At 36.6% G+C, this 22,449-nt stretch overlaps 1 protein-coding gene across 1 annotated transcript; it reads right to left on the bottom strand.

Moving 5' to 3' along the window:
• Positions 1–1,443: 1,443 nt before the first annotated feature.
• Positions 1,444–14,031, bottom strand: LOC103459382 (uncharacterized). Its single transcript, XM_008400891.1, has 6 exons — positions 13,906–14,031; positions 12,943–13,017; positions 11,262–11,518; positions 10,380–10,386; positions 10,108–10,205; positions 1,444–1,561 (listed from the first exon to the last, which is right to left on the bottom strand). Exons 1-6 carry the CDS (start codon positions 14,029–14,031, stop codon positions 1,444–1,446), a joined length of 681 nt encoding a protein of 226 aa, XP_008399113.1.
• Positions 14,032–22,449: the final 8,418 nt, after the last annotated feature.

Here is a 22,449-nt window from a genome sequence, read left to right on the forward strand (position 1 = left end):
AACTGAACAAACTGTGGACTGCAGCTGAAATGCGACTTTGTAGGCCTGCGGTTTAGAATGCTCTGCAGAGTTAAACGTCTGCATGAAGGGTTAACTCAGCGACGCAGCAGATAAACGAGTCAGGCTGGATTTCATTTGATGCATAATGGAGTTTTTATCTAACTTTAATCTTGAGCTTCATTTGTGACGTTTAGCTCCTCAAAAAGCAGAAATGTTATCAATATGAGCAAGTTTGAGGCTGTGTTGGTGGAGTTTTAGGAAATACACTGACATTTACAGCAGGTTTGGTTTCTGTTCTCATTCATGCAAGAATTTAAATATTTTTTACTGAGAAATAAATCGCAGATCTTTTCTCTGTAGCTTGAAGTGACAAAGTTTCTTTCCATTTTTATTTTTATTCTTTCATTTTTTCTGAATACTGAAACCCGTCTTCAGTCTTATTTTGACATAAATAATTAACTTGTCAGAGATTAATGCCGCAGTACAGTGTGAAGTACGGTGGTGTAGGTGTCATGATGTGGGGATTTTGCACACAGATTAAGTGTGAACGCCACATAAAACCGTAGAAATTACACTTATAAACTAGTTTTTGCTCTTCTGATGCTGTTTGTTCGCAGGTCTTTTTCAAAAAGTTTTTAAAAGTAATTTGAAGTCGTATATATGATTTAAATGTTCAAAAGGTTTAAAAAGAACGTTTTGTCCCATTTTCATTTGATCTACTTAATAATAAACTAAAATGATTTTTGTATAAAACAAATCAGTAAGTTGTTGTGTTATGTGTCTATTATAAGACTGTTTTCTTATTGGGGTTTTAAGAGTCAGTGTTTGTGGTTCTAATTACTCCAAATTAAGATTAACGCAAAAACTTTTATAAATGAGAATCTATATTTTACATCTAATGTTTCTTTGAAGAAGTTATTGTTCTGTAAAAAAAAGTTGCCCTAAAAGATGAAAAAGTGTCCATCTACATTAACTGTGCCTGTAGGTGAGAAGAGGCCACTGGAGATCCTTCAAAGGGCCAGAAATGGCCCCCGGACCGCTCTTTGGGCACCGCTGATCCAAGCCATCCATCGTATCTCTGGCTTTTTTTTTGCTGGTCTAAAGTCTTCTGCAGCTTCTAACATTATTATTCTGGATTCAGCTCCATCTTTCTTCAAATCCCTGCTGGGAAAAAAAAGCATTCCCACAGTATTAAGCTGCCACCACCGTGTTTCAGTGTGTCGATGCTGTGTTCAGGGTGAGAAGCTGCATTGAGGGGATTCTTGTTGTTGGTTTGGTAGCAATGAAAAACAAATTCTAGTAAACAAATTCAGTAAACTTTACATGAAGCTCAGCTGCAGGTAGCAACCTGAAGATAATGTTTTCTAATTTTGTCGCTAACTCATCCTCTTATTTTCTTCCTCTCTGTATGAAATTCAGCTCTGAGGAACGACACGAGAGCCTTCAGTTGTCTGACGGCGGCTGCTGCTGCTGCCGCCATCGAGCAGAAAAGACGAAGCAGATGAAGAAACGGAAAACAGGAAGGTGAGGACGCTCAGGTGTGAGAGCGTACGGGTATCCCCTGCTCACGCACATTAACGCTGGAGTTTCACAAAAGGAAGTTCGTCTCTGTTTGAAGGAAATGGACTGTTTCTTCTTAAATACGATCCTGAATATGAGCCATGTTATTTTTACAAAGCTTCTGATGAACCTAGGGTAAAATCCTCACTGCTTTTACTGACAATCTGATTCAACTTTAGCTTTTAAAATGCAACAAAAGCAAAAAATAATAACATTATCTGGACCTTTAGAGAACAAAGCAGGTTATTCGGATGGTTAAGATTTAAAATATTTGGACATTTTTCATATTTTAGAGTTAAACCTGATGAACAAATAAATCCCTTCAAATACAGGAATTTATTTGTGTACTTGCAGTGTTTCTAATGATTCTAATGATTTTGCCTAATTTAGTTTCATGTGTATCTGATTAACTCTTAACCACTGAGCTTTAATGGGTTGACGGTTCAACGTTTTCATTCAGCTGTCTCAGTTTCCAGATGTTAAAAAATGACTTGAATAACATAAAAAGGGTTTTTAGTTGAATTGTCTTGTGTTCTTATTTTAAATCTAAGCTAATGTAGAACTGTTATCCCTCCAAAATGGATCTTTCAGATAATGCATCTAATAATTATTGCAAATAAAGAGAGGTCAGAAAAAGTGAGGATGGTTGGTTAATAAAGCAAACTGCCACCACTGAATCTCAATCTCTATACTTGATGTAATCTTTGATACTATAAGATTCTCGAAGGCATTTTAATGACAAAATCAAAATATTAGAGCTCTATAAGCTACATTTCCATCGAAATATCATGTGAATTTTGAGAAATGTCGCAAAAAAGAAAGAGAATGTTTCCATTTAGTAGTTTGGAGTGAATCAACCAGGCTACGCAAAAGGTGTTACTGTCAGACGTTGATGTTACTCATTGCTGTAATTAACAGGAAGTATGAGAGGTAAAAGTTTGTTACGTCAGAACTTATTTGGTAATTGTGTTTCCATCTCATCTTTATCGTATTAACTCTTTCAGAAAAGCCAAAAAGAACCTTAATCGAGTATTAAAATCTTTTTTGTGAAACTGAAGAAGTTACTTTGAGTTTTAACGTTTCCATCAACCATTTTTAATCGATAGATATTTAAAATTGCGCATAAAAAAAGCTGATGAAAACACGGCGGAGCTTCTGCTCTTGTCCTGCTTTTGTTCAGCGAATCCCAGAATCCTAAGCAAACAGGAACCTGGTCCAGACAGATGAACTTTTCTTCTTCTGCTGATGATGATTTTTGGAGTGAGCTTCATTTGATAGCCCCGGTTGCCATGGTTTCTGATTGGTTTCTTGTAGACCTTTGTCAGAGTTGGGTGATCCTTATCAAAAACAAGTTTTGAAATAAACTCGTGACTTTTTTAATTGGCACTGTTTATGAATGCTGGAATGTAAGAGCAGCAAAATACTTCATATCCTGAACAGAGGAAGAAATGAGGCCACTGGTAATTCCTGTAAGTAAAGAGTTGATGGCTGTTCAGTTAATCCAACTCCAGTCCGTTTATCTAGAAAGTCCGGTTTGTTTAGTGAGCTGTGAATCGAACTCTGGTCCGCCTGAATCCTCCTGTTGAAGTGAACTCTGGTTCGGTTTGAATGCATATGTGAACGCCAAGACCGCTCCAAAAGCAGGAAGTGGACTACAGCACAGAGCATTCTGGGTAAATACAATCAAAACAGATGTGCTAACCTTATGCTAATGGGACAAATGGCTCGTGGTCTTTAGCCAAAGGTTTCATGTTGTTTCCTCCAGTGATTCTTGGTGTAGCGCCCCCATAGGTGAGGAGGGGAACAGGTTGCTTAAAGGATTTGGTTGGTTTGACAGTGCGAAAGAGAACTACAGCAGCTGAAAATGTAACAAATGCTACAATTTTGGTCCCAAATCGAACCAAATCTACCGGACTGTCAGGTGTGAAGCTCCCTCAGTGAGTTTTAATAGGTTAAATTTGAGCTTTCGTGGTTGTATTGTTTATGTTTTGCACTCTGTTTTGCTATTTTCTAGTAAAACACTTTGTCTGTGAAAATGTGCTTTATAAATGAACTTACATGCTTATCTAATGCTGTTACCAAAATACCTCCAAATGACTCTGCTGTCTTTTTAACTAAAGATTATTGCAAAGGCTCAAATTCAGACTTTAAGTTTGACTTTTATATTGATTTGACCGTCAGCCATATTGGTTTATCCCAATGTAACTTCTTTTTTACTGACGTATATTTAAAAATCATGATTTTTATTTATTTGTTGACGACCCTGCCAGCAGGTTGTCCATTTTGATGAATCATATTTTCTCAACGTTTGGAGACTGGACGTTTTTCTTGGTGTGAACGAGGAGAAATCCCAGAGTTGCGTTGAGGGCTGCCCCTGTGCGACCAGGCCTGAGTCAAAGGCTGTGGTTTGACGCTGCATTCAGATGCTCCTCAGTGTAGGAAGGTGACGACAGCAGGAAGACAGAAAAAGACGAAAGGTCTTTTTACCATAAGCCAGAGGAGTGTGAAATGAGTTAAGTGACGTGGTGAAGGCGTGATCGCTGACCAGACTTCAACACGCAACATATCAGAAGCATTATTTAAAAAAAGTTACGCGTTGCGAAACGAAGTGGGGAAATTATGTCAGAGTTTGAAAGGTGTTACTATTGAAGCTGCAGTTGTTAACGCTTTAAAATAAATTCAAAATATACCCGTCTATGATCAGTTTGAAGCAGAATTCATTTAGTTTTACATGAATAGATGAAGTGGGCTGGTTTGCTTTTTCTTAAGATGCAAATTTACGGTTGACTATTTTACTACAAACATAAACGGCTTCCAGAACTTCTGTAGAACTGACCTCTTCCTTCCCACCTGAAGAAATGTGCTTACAGCTCAAATTAAGTAAAGACTCGCTAACGCTGACGTCAATGTACCAAAACTGGAACATAAAGAATTACCAGCCGACTGGCGGGCGTTTGGGCGTTTGGGCGGTGTGAATGGAAACAGGAACAGGGGAGGCAACGTGGTTTGTTAGCCAAGCTCAAGGCTCCAGACACACCTGGCATCCCTTCACTCTTCCTGTTGGATAATATAATATATCTGCTAAAAATCTACTTTTTTTAAATGGAGAGTTGGTTAAACTTAAACACAATTTCATATTTAACTGTGTGATACACAGAAAACAACGTCAAGCTGAGTGGAAACATCACCGGTACTGGAGTCCAACACCAGCTGCCTGTTGTGTCCAATCAGCTAAAACTCTCTACAAACGCCATCAAAACGATTGATTTATTATTAAATATGGGCAAAAAATGTGTAAAAACCAACTGTCTTCAACTGGTTACATGTGTTGTATAATCTATCCATCTATTGACATTTCCAATCAGTCAGTTCTGTACTACACCACAAACCTGGAACAAACTTCCAGAAAACTGCAAAACAGCTGAAACACTGTGTTATTTTAAACCAAGGCCAAACCCTCCCTGTTTAGAGTTACCTTTAATTTGACGTGAGTGAAATATTGATCAGTATATTTGATGTGGAATTACTTGGTGATTTTAATGATGGGATTTGATAAAATTTAATGTTTATTGCTTGTTTCATAATTGATTATTGGTGTTTTTGAACTGCCCTGTTGCTGGAATGTGCTACATAAATAAACTTTACACTTTAAAAAAAGTTTTGGAACATAATAGAATCAAATAAATGCAAAAAGATGTGTTAATGCACAATGAAGTAAAACAAAAAAAACAACAACTTTGATTTATTTTTCTTGATCGTACTGAAATGATTACCAGGCTACCTGAATACATACCGAATCATGACTTTTGTCGACTAATTAATATTTTGAAGGTGTTGACACCTTCAAAAAAAAGTCTTAAAAAGTCTTAAATTAATTTGTCTAAAATTAAAGCCTTAAAATGTCTTAAATTAATTTAAAAACAATGCAAGTTTGTCTTAAATTTTGTAAAGGTGAATCCACCTAATCTTGTATTTTCTGTGTAGTTTTTTTCCTCTGTGTCAGGATAAAGTTTGAGTCACATCTTCATAGCATTTTCTGACTCAAGGCGGTTGAAGCTACCGCTAAGCAGTGGTAACTTCGTTACTTACGTACAATTTTCGTGTATCTGTACTTTACTTAAGTAGATTTAATGATGGGTACTTTCTATTTTTACTCCTCTACATTTTACAAGTAAGTATCTGTACTTTCTACTTCACTACATTTCTACAAAAGTGTTGCGTTACTCGTTACATCCAAGTCGCGTTGCGCTTTTTTCCCGTTAAAATGTGAAGTTCAGGGATTTAAGGTGGCGCCGTAAAATCCAAGCAATAACGTGACTTAGTGTCTGTTGTCAACCATCGCATCCACCTTTACTCGCACGTGGAGCTCCAGATATGCGCAGTGGTTTCCTCTGAGCCGGAGGAGATGTCTGTCTAATCGATAATAGCTGCGTAAATCATAAGATATGGCGACATGTAAAATCAGAAGCGCTTCGCTTTCACAGACGGCGGGACTTCGTTCAACTTTTAGCGTCACTTGGAAGGAAADCTTAAAGAAAGGTAAGATCTGTGGACGTGTTGCTAGCAAAGCTAGCTGTACAGAGACGCATATGTTGCATCTGCGATGAAAAAAAAGTTTTCACTAATGTGCTGAATTATTGTGTGGAGGTGTTGACTGAGGTGTCGCACATATGGGACAATGTTGTGACCATTCAAGAACGATCCAATTCTTCTGGACGGATCTATACTAAGGTTGATAGGACTGAAGCCTCATTGAGAGCCGTTCTGTGTCCTTGTAATGCTCTGCGTACACTGCAGTAGCTATTTTTTTTCGAAATATATATATATATATAAATACATAATTGCCGAATAAATAAATCATGAACATAAGAACGCAGAGCATGCTCATTGCTCTTTGTTTTCGTCACCTGTCATGGTGGCAGACATTGCAGCGGGAGGATAAGAACAGTCACCTCCTTCTGCTTGGTTACTTCTTGCTTATTGGGCCTTGGACAGTATTCATTGAACATTGTTTACTGTTAATTACTATGTTTAATGGTGCAGACAGTTGTGGTTTCTGACATTGGCAATATGGGCAACCACCCAGGGTGTTATTTTTTTAGGGATGGCAGGAGACTTCTGCGGATTGTAGCACAGAGATGAAAGCAAAACGGAATGAAGAAGAGTTGAATTGATACCAGTTAAATTTATTTCAGCTCTAAGTATTTAATATCTGGGTATTTTTATGGGAATGTGGATCTATCTGATCAATTTGAGAAGCAATTTTGATAGGTGCACTTAATTTTATTGTGTCATGTAGCGCAGGGTGCTGGTCTTGGTCTTGGGTTCAGTGGTCTTGACTACAACTCTGCTACGTGGCTCCTTGGTTCCATGTCCTCCCCTTCCCACCCTTTCTGTTGGATTTCTTTAAAAATAAAAGCCACTAGTGGCAAAAAAGTGAAGTTCATGCTGTTAGGACAAGAGACAAGATGTTTCCATCCCTGAAATTATGATGCATAGAATCACATATCTAAGTCTAAACAATGTTACAGAGTAAACACAATAAAAACATGCTTTATCTGTGGCATTAATTAAAATGGCACATGTCTGACAGATGAAAATTAAATACGATCGGTTCACTTAATGATATTAGTGATTAGGTATTATTCAGCAACTACTTTTACTTTTAATACTTAAGTATTTTTAAAAGCCAGTATTTTTTTACCTAAGTAAAATTTTAATGTGGTAGTTTTACTTTTACTTGAGTAAATTTTTGTCTGTGTATTTGTACTTTTACTTAAGTACATTTTTTGAGTACTTTCTCCACTACTGCCGCTAAGTAGCTGCTAATGTACTCTTGCTAGCTACTTAGCTAGTTTTTATGTGCATCATGGCTAAGTACAAACTTATTGTTTTTCATACATTTTTATTGTGATACTCGTCTTAAATTAAATTTTTAATGGTCTTAAATTTGAGTTGGAGAAACGTGAAGGAACCTTAATTTAGTTGTTTTCATTACAGCTGAATCTTAATCTGTTAACTGATTAACAAGTGTGTGGAATTAGTATTATTATTAACAGTATTTGTCATTTCATTTTATATTTACATTTATCAATTTTTTTAAACGTTTATATTTACATAGTTACATATGCTGACTAGTTGTTAGCCACTACCGTGCTCTTCTCAGTGTTTTATTACATCATGCAGTGGAGGGGAAATCCCTCCACATGATTGGTGAAGAGAAGGGAAACCTGTTAATGTCAGCCTGATGTCACAGGATAGTCATTCCACTCACTTTTTCTTCTTCTTCTTCTTTTTTCTCCACCGAATAAATGTTTTCCTTCAGAAGGTGGGATTTAGTACCGCAGACATTTATTTATTTATATACTTCACATACTTCAGAATTTCCTTTTAGTTGCCGAGATTTAAAATGAAACCGGCTGTCAAGTTTATATCCTGTTTAGTCTTTATACGCCTGCAGGTCTGCTGCCCTATTACTCAACCAAAGTCAGTTCGTTAAATTATTACCTTTAGAAATGTATTTACATTTAAAAAATCACAAAATAATTGGTTCTTAAACTTTAGAGGCTGATTGCCTCTATAGAAGAACACCACACCCACTTCAACAAGACGAGACTGACTTTATTTTAAATTTTAAAAAAAAGAAACATTGACGTAGGTAAAAGTAATCTTGCCTTAAACCAAATCAGAAGATTTTGCTGCTTCCTTTTCTTCTTCACCAAATGCAAATAAAAACTGAGTGGCATCAGATTTTCATGGTTGTAGGATTTCCCTCTTGTCTTTGGAAAAAGACCACAAGCCGTTTCTCCTGCTAGCCTAGCGTGTTTGTTTTGGTTGTATTTACCCTCTGGGCAATGTTAGCATCATGTTATTTTAATTCTCCACTGCATTTATCACAATTCAGCCTGATTTTCTTTGTCAGAAACTCTTCAGGTGCATTCACAACACTTTTGTGTTTTCCGCTTTAATCCAACTCCAGTCCGTTAGCCTAAAAAGTCTGGTTCGTTTGGGGAGGTGTGAATAAGTAATCAAACACTGATGCAAACCAAAAATGCAAACTCTGGTCCGGCAAAAAATCTGGGTCTCGGTTCAGTTAAAGTGAACTCTGATTCACTTCAAATGCATATGTGAATGCCAATTGGACTCCAAAGGCAGGAAGTTGACTATATCGCTCGGCATTTTGGGTAAATACAACCAAAACAAACTAGCCTGTTGCTAGCGGGACAAATGACTCCTGGTTTATTACCAAAGACAAAAGAAAAATCTACAACCGCTAAAATCCGACGCCACTCAATTTTTGTTTCCATCTGGTGAAGAAGGAAGTTGCGCTCTGTGTCTTCAGAGGGTTTTGTGTCGTTTCCTTCAGTGGTTCTTGGTGCAGCGCCCCCACAGGCCAGGAGGGGAACAGGTTGGTTTGACTCAGAGCAGAGAGAGAGAAAGAACCACAGCAGCTGGAAATGTAACAAATGTTGCAGTTTTGGTCCCAAGTCAAACCGAGTCTATCGGACTGCCTGGTGTGAAAACAGCGATAGTGACACTGAAGGATTGTGAGTCTAAGCAGGAGATTAACAGCACAGGAGCACCACAGGGACCTGTACTCCCACTGTTCCTTTTCACTCAGATTTCAAGAACAAAACAGAACAAAGCAACAAAACAGACTCCTGTCACCTTCAGAAATACTCAAATGACTGTCGGGTAGATTAAATGATCATTAATTTTACTGGTATGATTCATTCAGCCCCTAAAATCCATCAAAGCAAAAAGTTTAATAAGGACATTTTTCGTGATCTAAGAAAAATGTCACACACCAACATTTTGGGTAAAGTTTTTTGCTTTTATTGAAATAAAAACAACACAATAAATTAAAAATAAATAACTCCTAATAAATAATCATAAAATAAATATAACTCAGTCAAGTGGAACATTAGAATGTGAAATGGATTCAAGTAACCTGTTAAATACTTAAACTGCAGTTTCAGTAAATGTGAAAGTGGAAGTAGACATGAACACCGAACACAGCTAGGCCCGTCACCAAAAAACATTTTGATGGACAATAAATTCTCTCAGAAGTTAAGATGAACGATAATATTGTTGTTTTGAGACTATTTTCAAGTAATATAATGATAATAATGGCATAATAATGGAAGAGCACGTTCTCAAATGTCAATAAACTTTAAATTATAATGAACATTTAACAGTAAACACATTTTAAATATAAAAAATAAATAAAGAAAACAAAGGAACAACAAATAAAAGTCTCTGTAAACAAAACTATCCTTCAAAAAAAGAAGATAGTCGAGACCAAAGCATCAAACTGAAGACTTTAATCAGAGGTTAATCATGCCAATGGAAATTATTGAGCTTGTTCTAATTTATCATGTAAATAATTAATTTATTGGTTACTGTGACGGGCCTAAAGGCAGCTCAACTCAAGTTATAACTTAAAAAAGTAAAAACAGAGGTAAATAATTATAAATAAGAAGTTAAAGTGAGTTTGGTTGGCTCCCAGAGCGGCTTTAGTCAAACTGGTGGATAACTGATGGTTACTTTGCAGAGGCAGCCTGGGATTCTGCCACAACAGAAGCTGCCTGGTAGATCTGTAGGAACTGAGCCAGAGCCTTTTTCTGCACCGTGGGGTCGTCCACCTGCAGGCAGAGGAAACCTCCGGTCAATTCACATGAAATCACATGCATCAGTTACAGCCAATAAATAACTTCTGCTGCTAAACATTCAGGGAAGAGTGGAAACGAAAGCTGCGTTTTTATTTAATCAAGTAGATTTGGTAACACTTTATTTGAAGGGCTGCACACTAGACTGACATAACACCTGCCAAGAACATGAAGGAGTTTTTATAAATGTTTACAACTGTTGTCATGAAGTGTCATTTGGTAAATAATGACACCTTTAATGCAAATTTGCACTAAAACTTGCATTAAAAGTCCATTAAAAATGTCAACTTTGAACTATTTGGTAAATATTGTCATTTTGATACAAAGTTGCTTTAAAAGTTACATTGAAAGTAATTTAAAAGTGTCAGTTATGCATCATTTTGAGTGTAATGAGACTTTTAATGCAAGTTGCATTTAATGCAACTTTGCATTATTAGGGAAATAATGATGCTCCATTAAAACTTGGATTAACGTTTAGGTCAACTTTGCATTAAAATAGAAATGTTTCATATCTTCTTAGAGAAAATTTTATTATTTACCAAATGACACTTCATAAACGTTCCTGAAGACCCCCTTCATGTTTAAATTAAAGCAGTTTGTTCTTGCTTCATAAAAGTAGTGATTGTATAATTAAACCAGTTCACAGTTTTTTAATTTTGTCCGTAAATGATCTTAAAAATAAACCGATCATCAAAACCACCTTTTTTTCTGTTAGTAAACATATTATAATTATTTTGTCAAGCTTCTGCTTTTCGAAGGCTGAATCCAGAGACGTCACACAGTTTTGTTTTTAAAAGTTATCACAAGTAAAGACGGTGGATTTCTAGACGTTCATGTTTGAACCGACGCATCACTGATGGGAATCGGTTCACTTTAGACGACTCCAATTTCTTACTGAAGATATGAAAGTACAAAAAAGGCAGTACAAAAAAAAAGAAATGTTAATTTAAGTACGTTTTTTCTCTGAGGATTCTGGACAAAATCTTGACTTCTCATTTAAAAAAAATCATGATTCTCATATGACCAAAATACAAAAAAAAAAAAAAGAATGTTACCTTGATTCTCTCCAGCTCGCTGAGTGCATCCTCTATGTTTTGATTTTGACAAATCAGTCGGCTTTTCAGCTCCTTCGCCTTATTCTCCAGATTTTTCAGAATTTCCTTCACTTCGGTCCGCTTCGACTCTGACAGCTTGTCCAGCAGGTGTTTGCCGTGGTGATGCCGGACATACGAGAAGATTCGCATGTAGACGTCCAGAGTGGCGTTCATCAGCTGTATGTCTTCTTTTCTCTGTGGGACGTGAAGGAAGAGACGGTCCTTGGGAATTAGAGAAGGCTGGTTTTTCTGTCTGAGATCGATTAAAATCACTCCAACAGTAACGTCGTAATGGATGTTTACAGCAGAATTGTTAGAAAAAGTTACAATGTGTATTGTCTGACGTTTAATCATTCATAAGCATAAACTGGAGATCCTCAGGGCTCAGTTTTTGGTCCGGTTAAATTGTTATTGGGCGTAATCACAAATGGAGACTTTTAATTTGTGTTTTTATAAAGAATTATTTAAACCAAGAGACTTTTACTAAAAAGCCAACTTTGCTGCACCTAAATCAGCAAAAACTTGGCTAAATGTAGCAAGTGTTTTGAAAGAAAGTGACCCAAATCCTGTTTTTATTACTAAAAATAAATGTATTCAATTGAACCCAAAAGAAACTGAAAACTAGATGCCTTTATTTTAATATGGCAAACATGCAAAATTAAAGTTTTCTGCCAAAAAACTCAGAAATTTTGAGAGTAATACCCAAAATTTTCTTGGAGAAAAAAACTTGCAAATTTGATAGAGAAAAAAATTATTATTTTAGGTTCATATCAGAAATTTTCTCCAAGAAGATATGAAACATTTCTAAATCTCAAAAATGTTCTTGAAAATGTCCCAAGTTTTCTGGAACATTTCTGAGATTTGTCACAAAATTTCTGAGTGTTTGGCAGAAATTTATTCCTTTTTCATCTGTAAAGCCGAAATTCACAGCCATAAAAATTACTTTGACATTTTTTATCTTTTTTTAAACTTTTTAGTCAAGAAATTTGGGCCACATGGCAAAACGTTTGGACTCCCCAGCGCTACAGACGGGGTTAATCTCCAGCTCCTCCACTTCTATTTTGTCAAAATCTTGATGGCACTTATTTTCAGTAATGTTTAGTTTTATTGTAAACCTCATTTCATAACAGCAGAGACATGACAACACGAGAACCAGATGATATTTAAAATGCTTGCCTGACTTTTTAAAAAAACGTTCAATACAAATGCATCAACCTGCGTTTGAGTCTGTTTTTATGTCATGTAGTCTTAAATTATTGCAGTCAAATAGAACAAAATAATATCAGCACATCATAAATGTAGTGTCTTTGTAAGCCAGAGTTTAAAGAGGTTAACTAAACACCAAAAACTAAAATAAAACTATCAGAATAAGAAATAAACAAATATGTAGGGAAACAAAACAATCTCATCTTTTTCCTTCTTGTAGTTTCTCAGATTGTTCAGTAAACTGGCAGATGATGGATGTTTTTCAGTACATTACATTTTCTGCTGCATGTTTTCATGAATTATGGATCAGAAAGGATTCCTCTGAAGCTGGTTGGTACGAAGAGTCCTGCGTTAAACGGCTCCATTTCAGACCCAAAAACGTCTAAACGACGACCACCATGTTGTTTGTTTACCTGGCAGGAGGTGTTGATGGTTCTGATGACGAAATCGAAGAGAGGATCTCTGTTGACGTCCAGCTGCGTCAGGCCCTAAAACAAATATGATGCACAATTACACTCAAAACCAGGAGACCAAACATCTAAACAAGTTAAAAATCCGGTTTATTTTTTTCTTTAATTAATGCACTATTTGTGTTTTTACTAAGTTTGACCAAATATTTTCGCCTTCCAAGCAGATTAAAACTATAGAGTGAAATATCTTTAATAATTTGAAGTAAAATCTAAATTGAAAATAAAGCCACGTGAGAGGCGAGAAATTTCCCTGCTTTGTCACCGATTGTTGAGATAACTTATCTGATGACATGGAGAAAATGCGTAAAAGTTCAGATTGTTTTCGCTTTCACATGATGTAATCACAGCTTATCTCTGAGATCAAAGTCAGCTGCTTTCCTCTAACAGTTTGATAAAAATATGTGAAACAAAATAAAACTGCAGATAAAAACCCTGTCAAACTTTAACCGCATGACACTGCAGGGTAACTTTATGTTTGAGGCTACTGAAAGCTTAATAATTAAAAGTATAATTGCCAGTCAATGGTCACATGCATGACCTCATTTGTACTGGGTGGAAACCACAAGCTGAGTAATAACGCTCAGAAAACCGCTGCAAAAAACTGTTTTGGGGAAAGTGTCAAAGTTGGTTCAATTCAGAGTCACTTTACAGATATTATTCTCTGTATTTAACAGATAAACAGATCTTGTTGTTGTTTGTAAGTAATCATGGTCATTTGGTCACATTTCTCATCTTTCAGCTTGTTGGAAATTTAAGAAACATTTTAATCTGTGCTGAATCCTTGTTCAGTCTCAGCATCTTGTCTCGCGTTTCCAATTACATCCTAACTGAAAATTAAAAACATGAACAGCCACCTTTAAAAAGAAAAGAAAAAGGGCCCTGTGGGACACCAACAAGTAAACTTACCAGATCAGTTGCGATGGTCTCGTGACTTCGTTTTAGATTTTCTGAAATGGCCTGAAACGGCAGAGCGTAAGCCAGCACGCCCCCCAGTAAGACCAGTAGACCCAGTGAAACGCTGCAAGACGGCATGTTGGTTCTCTAAACTCGCTAGATGCTCTAAGCAGAGGACCGACTGATGCTCTGCTTTGACCTGTACCTGTATTTATACCTCCATTCCCAACTGCCTCATGGTACATCTGATTATGAATGTGGTTGTGGTCTGTGGGCTTTCAGCAGCAGCACCAGAAACTGCAGCACCGACATCAGTTTTCTTCAAAAAGTCGCTTCGCTGCTTCTAAATCTGCACACAGAGGAGACTCCCTGGTCGCGTTTCCAACGCTCCCATCCTCAGAGTGCACACGCAAACACGCAGCGAGGAGATTACCTGGTGGTTTTACTGCAGAAAGACCACCAGAGTTCATTGAAACATCTTTGTGGTGCCCTAAACATTGCACAAATCTCATGCATGCTTTCTGAAAGGTTGCGCAACTTTGTCTGTGTGCATCTTAGATGTTTGCATCTGCATGTTCTTTTGAAGTCTATGAAAAGTCTCCAGTTTCCCCCTGAAAACCCTTTCGCAGAACGCTCTGGTTTTGCAAAACTGTTGAGTGACGGTTGATTTTTTTTCTTTCCATTTTTCATTTTTCCTGCACAGTTATTACTTTTTAAGTTTATTTGTGTAGCACATCACCAACAAGGCATCTCAATGTGCTTTACATCATAAAACCCCACAAATATGAAGATTCACACAGTGAACAATTGGGAACACCAGAAACAAACATTGCATTTTGACTGGTGCCATCAGCAAAATCATCAATTCACAAAAATGTTTAATTTATTATGGTTCAAAAGCAACTCTAACCAGGTGGGTTTTTAGTCTAGATTTAAAGGAACTCAGTGTTTCGGCTGTTTAGCAGTTTTCTGGAAGTTTGTTCCAGATTTAGCATAGAAGCTGAATGCTGCTTCTTTAAATTCTTAATTAGAAACAAACAATAGGGATGTAAAGACACTTAAAACGTATAAGGTGAGACGTGACGGTGAGTTCACGAGAACAAAATGAGATTTTAATATTTTCAGGATCAAGTATTTGATTTATGCTGCAAGAAAGCCTTTGTCCTCGTGATTTTTGCCACAAACCCAACAATCTTATTCTGATTTCTTTTATCTCTTCAAACCTTACAAAAGAGCTTAAAATGTTCATAGTCTGCAGACAAAAAGCACCATTTTCCAGTTGGTATTGGTAATTTTCGCTGTGATTGTGATTTAGCTCTACATACCCTTCAGACATTCGGCCATTAGCTGTTTGCACGATGCCTTCTTCCTCCTTCAGCGTCCCAACTACTTGCACTGTTTAATTATTGTCTTGTCTGTCACTCTGTCAGGATTCCGACTAGAAACCCAAACAAATCATTTCAGGGCAGATAAAACATTTTCTGTTACATCTATGCTAGTGAGATAATCACCAGCGGGAAATTTTGTGTTGTAATTTTCCAGATCTTATACAATAAGATGCCGTTACTCCCCGACCAAACCTCCACTTGGTAGAAGAATATTAATGGTTACATTGATAATCGTTATTGCAAAAAATCCATTTGCACTACAGTAAATAGATTGGTTGAGTCGTACTGTAGATGTTCCTCCTCCACTCACTGATTAGTGTGTGAACCTAATATTTTTGAAAATATTCATTCTGACTTTTCTGAGTGGATGAATTTGTTGGGCTTCCTGTCAGACCTGGGCGTTTTGCAGCATGTCTGCCTCTTCCAGCTCTCAACATGTCCTCCATTAACACTGGAAAATTATAAAATCAAGCATGCGTAAAGGGTTAAATCCCAGCGCATGTCCAGTCATTTATTCTCTCTTCAGAATAGACGTTAATTTGAAAAGAGTCTTAGAAATTCAAAAAACCCATAAATATTTATCCAGATAAAATTTGCATCCATGAAAAATGAAAAGCTCAACAAAAACGAGTTGCTCCCAAAGTTTCTATTATCAACAGGCCTGTTGCAATAAGCAATACATCAAGTAATCATGATTAATTAAAACAAGCTCAATAATTTCCATTTATATGATTTACCGATTTTCTCTTTTCTCTCTTTCAGAAACTGAAACAAATCTTTAGTTTGGTTCTTTGGTCTCAATTAGCCAATTTTGTTTCCACAGACTATAATTCATTTTATTTGTTGTTTCTGTTGTTTATTTATTTTGGATATTTAAAATGTCTTCCAGTTCCAGTGTTGAATGTTCATTAGACTTTAAAGCTTATTGACCTTTGAGTTATTATGACATTACCATAATAATACCTGAAAATTGTCTTAGAACAACAATATTATCGTGTATCGCAATAATTTCTGGGACAATTTATCGTCCAGGAAAATGTGTTATCCTGACAGGCCTACTTATGAATATACGACTCCAGATGTCAGTATGGAAGACCATGATCTGTTGCAGTGACGACTTTACAAGAAGACAATTAAACTTATATTTAGAATTTATTATCAATTATTTATCTGGAAACATTCAGAAGATGGTCCATTTCTCAACATTTGCGAATATTTTGGGAAAAGTAACCTCTCAGCGCTCCAGAAAACCTGATAAAATAACTTTCAGTTGAACCAAAACATGTAGGAGAACCAGATCCACCAACATGTGCTGCTCCATGCTGCTGGGTTTCTTTTGGAGGATTCGTCCGTCCTAATATGGACAGTCAGAAATAATTTAACCTGGATTACAACCAAAGAAGAAAGAAATCAAACTCAAGATCAGAATTAACAGCTGGGTGAAAAACCCAACCATAACTCCAACAATGCAGTTTATTTTCTATCTTATTAAGCTAAAAACACAACATATCAAATTTTTGTTTAAATCATGACAAACCAAATCTCTCAATAATATTTCATCATAACCACATCAGACGATACGGCCAAATCAGTCCCACTAACATCCCACACCTGCATTTCAATAAGTTAACCTTTTATTAAATACTCTGGATTAACAGTTTGTTTTATTTAATAGAAACTGTTATTAGTTATCTTTCTGTAAACTAAAGAAAACTCTAGAGTGTGTCGAATCTTTAAAGGTTTTGTTTCTGACCCAGATTATGATTAGTTGTCATATTATTCACACACTGAAGGTTCATGAGCTTTAGACTCTGCTGATACACAGATTGTTTATTAAGCTGCTTTCTCATCGGGATCGTTGATTTAACCTTGAATTATGAATTGTTGGACCAAATTGGGCCTTTTCGGGGTAGATGCCTGGTGGTACAATGCCACATGGGGATAAGAACTGAACAGTCATCTATGTAGCACAGAGACGTGAGATGGGAAAGACTCGTAGCCATTTGTGGATGCAGTAATCGGGTCAGAGTGGCTGCTATGACGTGTTGTAGTCATTACAGCTGAGTGTGGTCAGTCAGGAAAGACCCCTCTCGTTTCCAGCGCTGCAGTAGAAATCATTCAAAGTGAAAGCTAACTCTTCTTGAGAGCAGTATAACACGTTTCCTGCTGCTGCCTTATTTCGTATGAAGAGTTGGACGCATGCGTAATGGTTAACGAAAGAAAACCTGCAGAACAGGAAACAGAATCATGGGATGTTGATTGAACGTTCAGTGCTCGCTAGGATGCTGCCTTAGTTTTATCCAAACGTCCATTGGGTTTGTTAAAGTGAAATTTTCTGGTGTTTAGGCCAAATAGATGTGCAACTAATCTGCATTATGTAATATTAACGCACTAATATTGACAGTCCTGGTTTAAATCCAAACCAGATCCAGATATTTGGGTTTTTTTTGCGCCTGCCTCATTAACAATCTCTTCCCTTTCTGAGCCATGCTGCTTCCTGATTGGTCTGTTTTAATGACGGACGATTGCATCATCATTACCGCGGTTAGCTGGTAGACTCTATTCTAGGCCAGATTTTGTACATATCTGTATTTATCGTGCATTACAAGCGGAGGAAAAACAAAGCTGTTTGCAGAGAAATGGAGAACTGGCATTGTAAAAATATTTTTTATTAATTGAAGAAGCAAAAGACTAAAGCTAGATATGTCAACTAAAGATCTATAATAATGTAAAAGTTCATAATTCTGAGCGTCTGATCAAAAGTGATGCTACAGACGCCTCATCCCTTCATGAAGGTATTTAACACTGACATGACTTTTAGCTCCTATTTATAAACATGGCTGCTCACACTGAGTCCGGTTCTGGTTCTGCTGGAGGTTTCTTCCTGTTAAAGGTTAGTTTTTCCTCTCCACTGTCGTTACATGCTCATCCAGGAGGAGTGGTGGAGAAAGTACTCCAGAAAGGGGATGGAAAGAAGGTGGGTGGGGGAGGACATGCAACCAAGGACCCACTTAGCAGAGTTGTAGTCAAGACCACCTACCCAAGACCAAGTCCAGACCAGCACCCCGTGCTACGTAACAAAAAAAAAATTAACTTTTACCTATCAAAATTGCTTCTCAAATTGATCTTAAAGATCCACATTCCCATAAAACACCTAGATATTAAATACTTAGAGCTGAAATAAATTTAATCAGTAAAGATCCGTCCAGAAGAATCGGATCGTTCCTGAATGTCATATCACTATATTGCACTTTGGTACCAGCGTTGTCCCATACATGCGACACCTCAGTCAACACCTCCACACAATAATTCAGCGCATGAGTAACTTTTTTTCATCGCAGATGCAACATGTGTCTCTGTACAGCTAGCTTATCTAGCATCATGTCCACGGAGCTTACCTTTCTTTAAGATTTCCTTCCAAGTGACGCTAAAAGTTGGACGARGTCCCCACGKYCTGTGAAAGCGAAGCGCTGCTGATTTTACATGTCGCCATATCTTATGATTTATGCAGCGCTATTATATTACTGACGATTAGACAGACATTTTCTCCCGCTCAGAGGAAACCACTGCGCATGTCTGGAGCTCCGCGTGCGAGTAAAGGTGGAGCCGATGGGTGACAACAGACACTAAGTCACGTTATTGCTCGGATTTTACGGCGCCACCTTAARTCCCTGAACTTCACATTTTAACGGACAAAAAGAGCAACGCAACTTGGATGTAACGAGTAACGCGACACTTTTGTAGAAATGTAGTGAAGTAGAAAGTACAGATACTTACTGTAAAATGTAGTGGAGTAAAAGTAGAAAGTATCCATTATTAAATCTACTTAAGTAAAGTACAGATACACAAAAATAGTACTTAAGTACTTCCCACCACTGCCTACAAGTCAATGACTAAATTCAATCTGCTGAGTTTCCTTAGACAGAAACCTTTTCCATAGTGTCTGCACATCCTTAAAAAGTCTTAAATGAATGTATTTAAAATGAAAGCCCTTAAAATGTCCTTATTTAATTTTTTAAAAAGTAAGTTGACCTTAAATCTATTAATCACAGATCTTATTTTGTTGTTGCCAGACTATTTAATCTCATATTTTGATAGTTTTTTTCCTCATTTTTATGTCGCACGTGGACATCTTCTGTGACTCGAGGTAGTAGCGGCTATGCTAACTAGCTGCTAATATCCCCTGGCTTAGCTAGCTAGTTTTTTTTTACTTCCACCATGGGTAAGTGCAAATTTATCGTCATGATGTTCGTTTTAGACATTAGCCATACAATCTATTTATTTGTGATTATCTTTTGTAATTAAATTTTGTAACTTTTGTAACTTAGTTGCTTTTTGTTTTGCATAACAAAAAGCAACTATGTTTTCCAGCATTCACAGAAAAATTGCTAAGTTTAAAAAGCAGAGAAATAACTTTTCTATAAGTGCTGTAAGCACATGATGGACTGCAGTTACAGTGGAATGGGAAAGCTGCATTATCATTTAATCATATCGAAACAGAAACTGCATATAGCATTAGCTTAGCGCTTTGCTAGAGAAGTGTGGGTGTAAGAAATGTGTTTAGATTGTTGCTGTATGTGTTGAGTCTGACTCAGTACAACACATTAAGAGCCAGAAACAAGATTATTTACAATACAACAAATTGTTAACCAATAAGTTCGGAATTATAAAAATATAGAATTAAAAAATATAGCTTTTTGGTTTGATAAGAGAATAGAAAATATAGCATTTAGTATAACATATCTTTTACTGAAGTGCGAACTTTTAAGTTGTGCAGTTATTTTACTTCATAACTGCTCGTCTTTAGTTTCTGCTTCTTTCTGCCTGTTGATAAAAATATCAATATTATTGCAATTCTACCACAAAACACATGTAGACTCTCAGATGGAATAATACAAGTGAAACATGCTGTATTATTTAAATGTATATAAACATTTACTTTGACTAGGCATCATAAATTACCTGTTTTTCTTTCCTGCATTTCCTTACTATACTTTTTTAGAAAATCTGTTTATTTTTAATGTGCTAATAATACTTAGCTTCCCACTTGCATAATAACATACATCTCACAATAGGACATAAAAAGTAAAGAAAGTACAATAAAAACTTAAAAATCATCATAACCAATAAAAAAGATGTAAAAAGGGAGTGTTATTGTCCCTCAACCATTTGTTCAGCTAAGAATAATTACACAGCCAGATTAACGCACATTTTTTTCATACCAGTATATATTTTATAATTATACTTATACAAATACGTGGCTTCCCTATTATTATCGCCATCTCAATTTTTAGACATTTCCTTAATGATTTAATGGTTTCTTACATTTTGGTATTACTGTTAGCTGCTGGAAAAAATGTAATCATGGAGTTGAGTAGGAGTGGTGGAAAAAGTCATCTCTGGAGGCCAAATCTCTTCTGAGAGTAGAAATTGATTGCGTTAGTAAGCTGCACCATCCCTGCATGGCTTATGCAGGTGGAAATACCACCACAGTGAGTGTAGCGAAACCTTGGTCGTCACTGTGGCAGAGTTGGTGTTTCCCGACCGCTACGTTCTGCACTTTTAAACCTATTTAACTAATCGTAGATTTTATAAAGCTACAGAAGCTTTTAACATGGTTTCTGGACTCCACAACTGAAATTAAAAATGGTGATTATAAAATGCGGAGATGGAGATGAAATAAAAATGGAATCGGCGCATCATTTCTGCAGTTGGAAAATGCCACTACGAGGCGTTCAACGAAACCTGATTCGTCACTGTGGCAAGATCACTTTTCCCGAGTAAAAATAAACTCTCTAAGAATTCCCCGATGCATTTAATTCGATCCAAATTAGAATCAGCAAGCACCGAACATTTGAATTCATCTGAATATAATTGTATGTAAATTATTTTTGAAGCATGTATTGCTTTTATGTTATTTTTTAAGTAACAAAATGTGTTTTATACCAAACTACTCTGTCCATATTGATCAAATATGTTTGTGAAAGTCAGGTGTTTAACCTGATAATTTGTATGTGGCATATCAGCAGTTATTAGCTTTTCCTGGAAGCCCTTACTGGTACAAGTGCTGCCAGAAGTTTACTTCCACCCATCATTGGCATGAGTCTCATATTAAATTTGATCTTTAAATGTATTTTTTTTCAAAGCTGAATCTGGCATATGCTTATCTTCTAAGCAGTCTATAAATTATCAATAGTGTTTTGGTTGGAGGATTGGGGAACTCAACCCAGAAGCTTTGTGTTAACCAGCTTTATCCATTTCAAAAACCAATATCACTGCATGTTTGGGATTCTTGTCCTATGAAAATATCAGATTGTATCCTTGTTACAGCCAAGAAGTTGATTTGAAGTGAAGTTAAGGAAGTTCGAGATAATCCCCATGAATTATTAGATCCATTGTGCATCTGTCAGTGAAAAATACCCACCAAAATGAGCTATCACCACCAAAATCCGTAACCAGCCTTGGTTTAACAGAACCACCACGGTATAACTGATATATATCCATTACTTTGGTCCAACATGGACGGTTCTTCCCACTGTCTCCCCAACCTGGCTTGGAGTTACCGCACTTCTGTTTTTGCTTGCAGCACAAACTGTTGGTTTTGGAAAATGTTCTTTGTGGATTGTGGTTTGGGAGAATGCACTGTTGGGGAAGGAGTCGTCAAGAAGGATTGATTGACCAATCAGAAATGGACTTGGACTAATGAGAGTTATTCCACGTTAGACAGTCAGCAACAAAAAGATTTCTGACCTTCTGTTAAGTTTGAGTGTGTTGGACCATAGAGACATCCTTCTCTCTCTCAGTCTTTGGTTCTACAAAATGCTCTTCTTCCCCTACGCTAGCTTTTGCTTTCAGATTTGAAAGTTATTATTGAGCTGCAAGAAATTCAGCAAAATGTGAAGTTTTAAGTGAGGATAGGTGTTTGGACAAAGTTTGAACTTTCAAAACAACAGGAGGACAATCTTTCAATCTGTAAGAAACCCCTATCTGGGTCACTAGGCCACGAGTTGCCACAGTTTTGTAAAACTAAGGAAGCTTATTTTACGCTAAAATAAAAACCACCTACCAAAGCAAAACCACTTTTAATAGCTTGTGGCCTGCAAACCAGGTACATTTCAGTCTTTTGTGTCAAAGATTGAATGAGTTTTATTTGCTTAAAAATATAAAG

This window comes from Poecilia reticulata, linkage group LG23, assembly GCF_000633615.1.
Source record: "Poecilia reticulata strain Guanapo linkage group LG23, Guppy_female_1.0+MT, whole genome shotgun sequence".
In the NCBI taxonomy this organism is placed as follows: domain Eukaryota; kingdom Metazoa; phylum Chordata; class Actinopteri; order Cyprinodontiformes; family Poeciliidae; genus Poecilia; species Poecilia reticulata.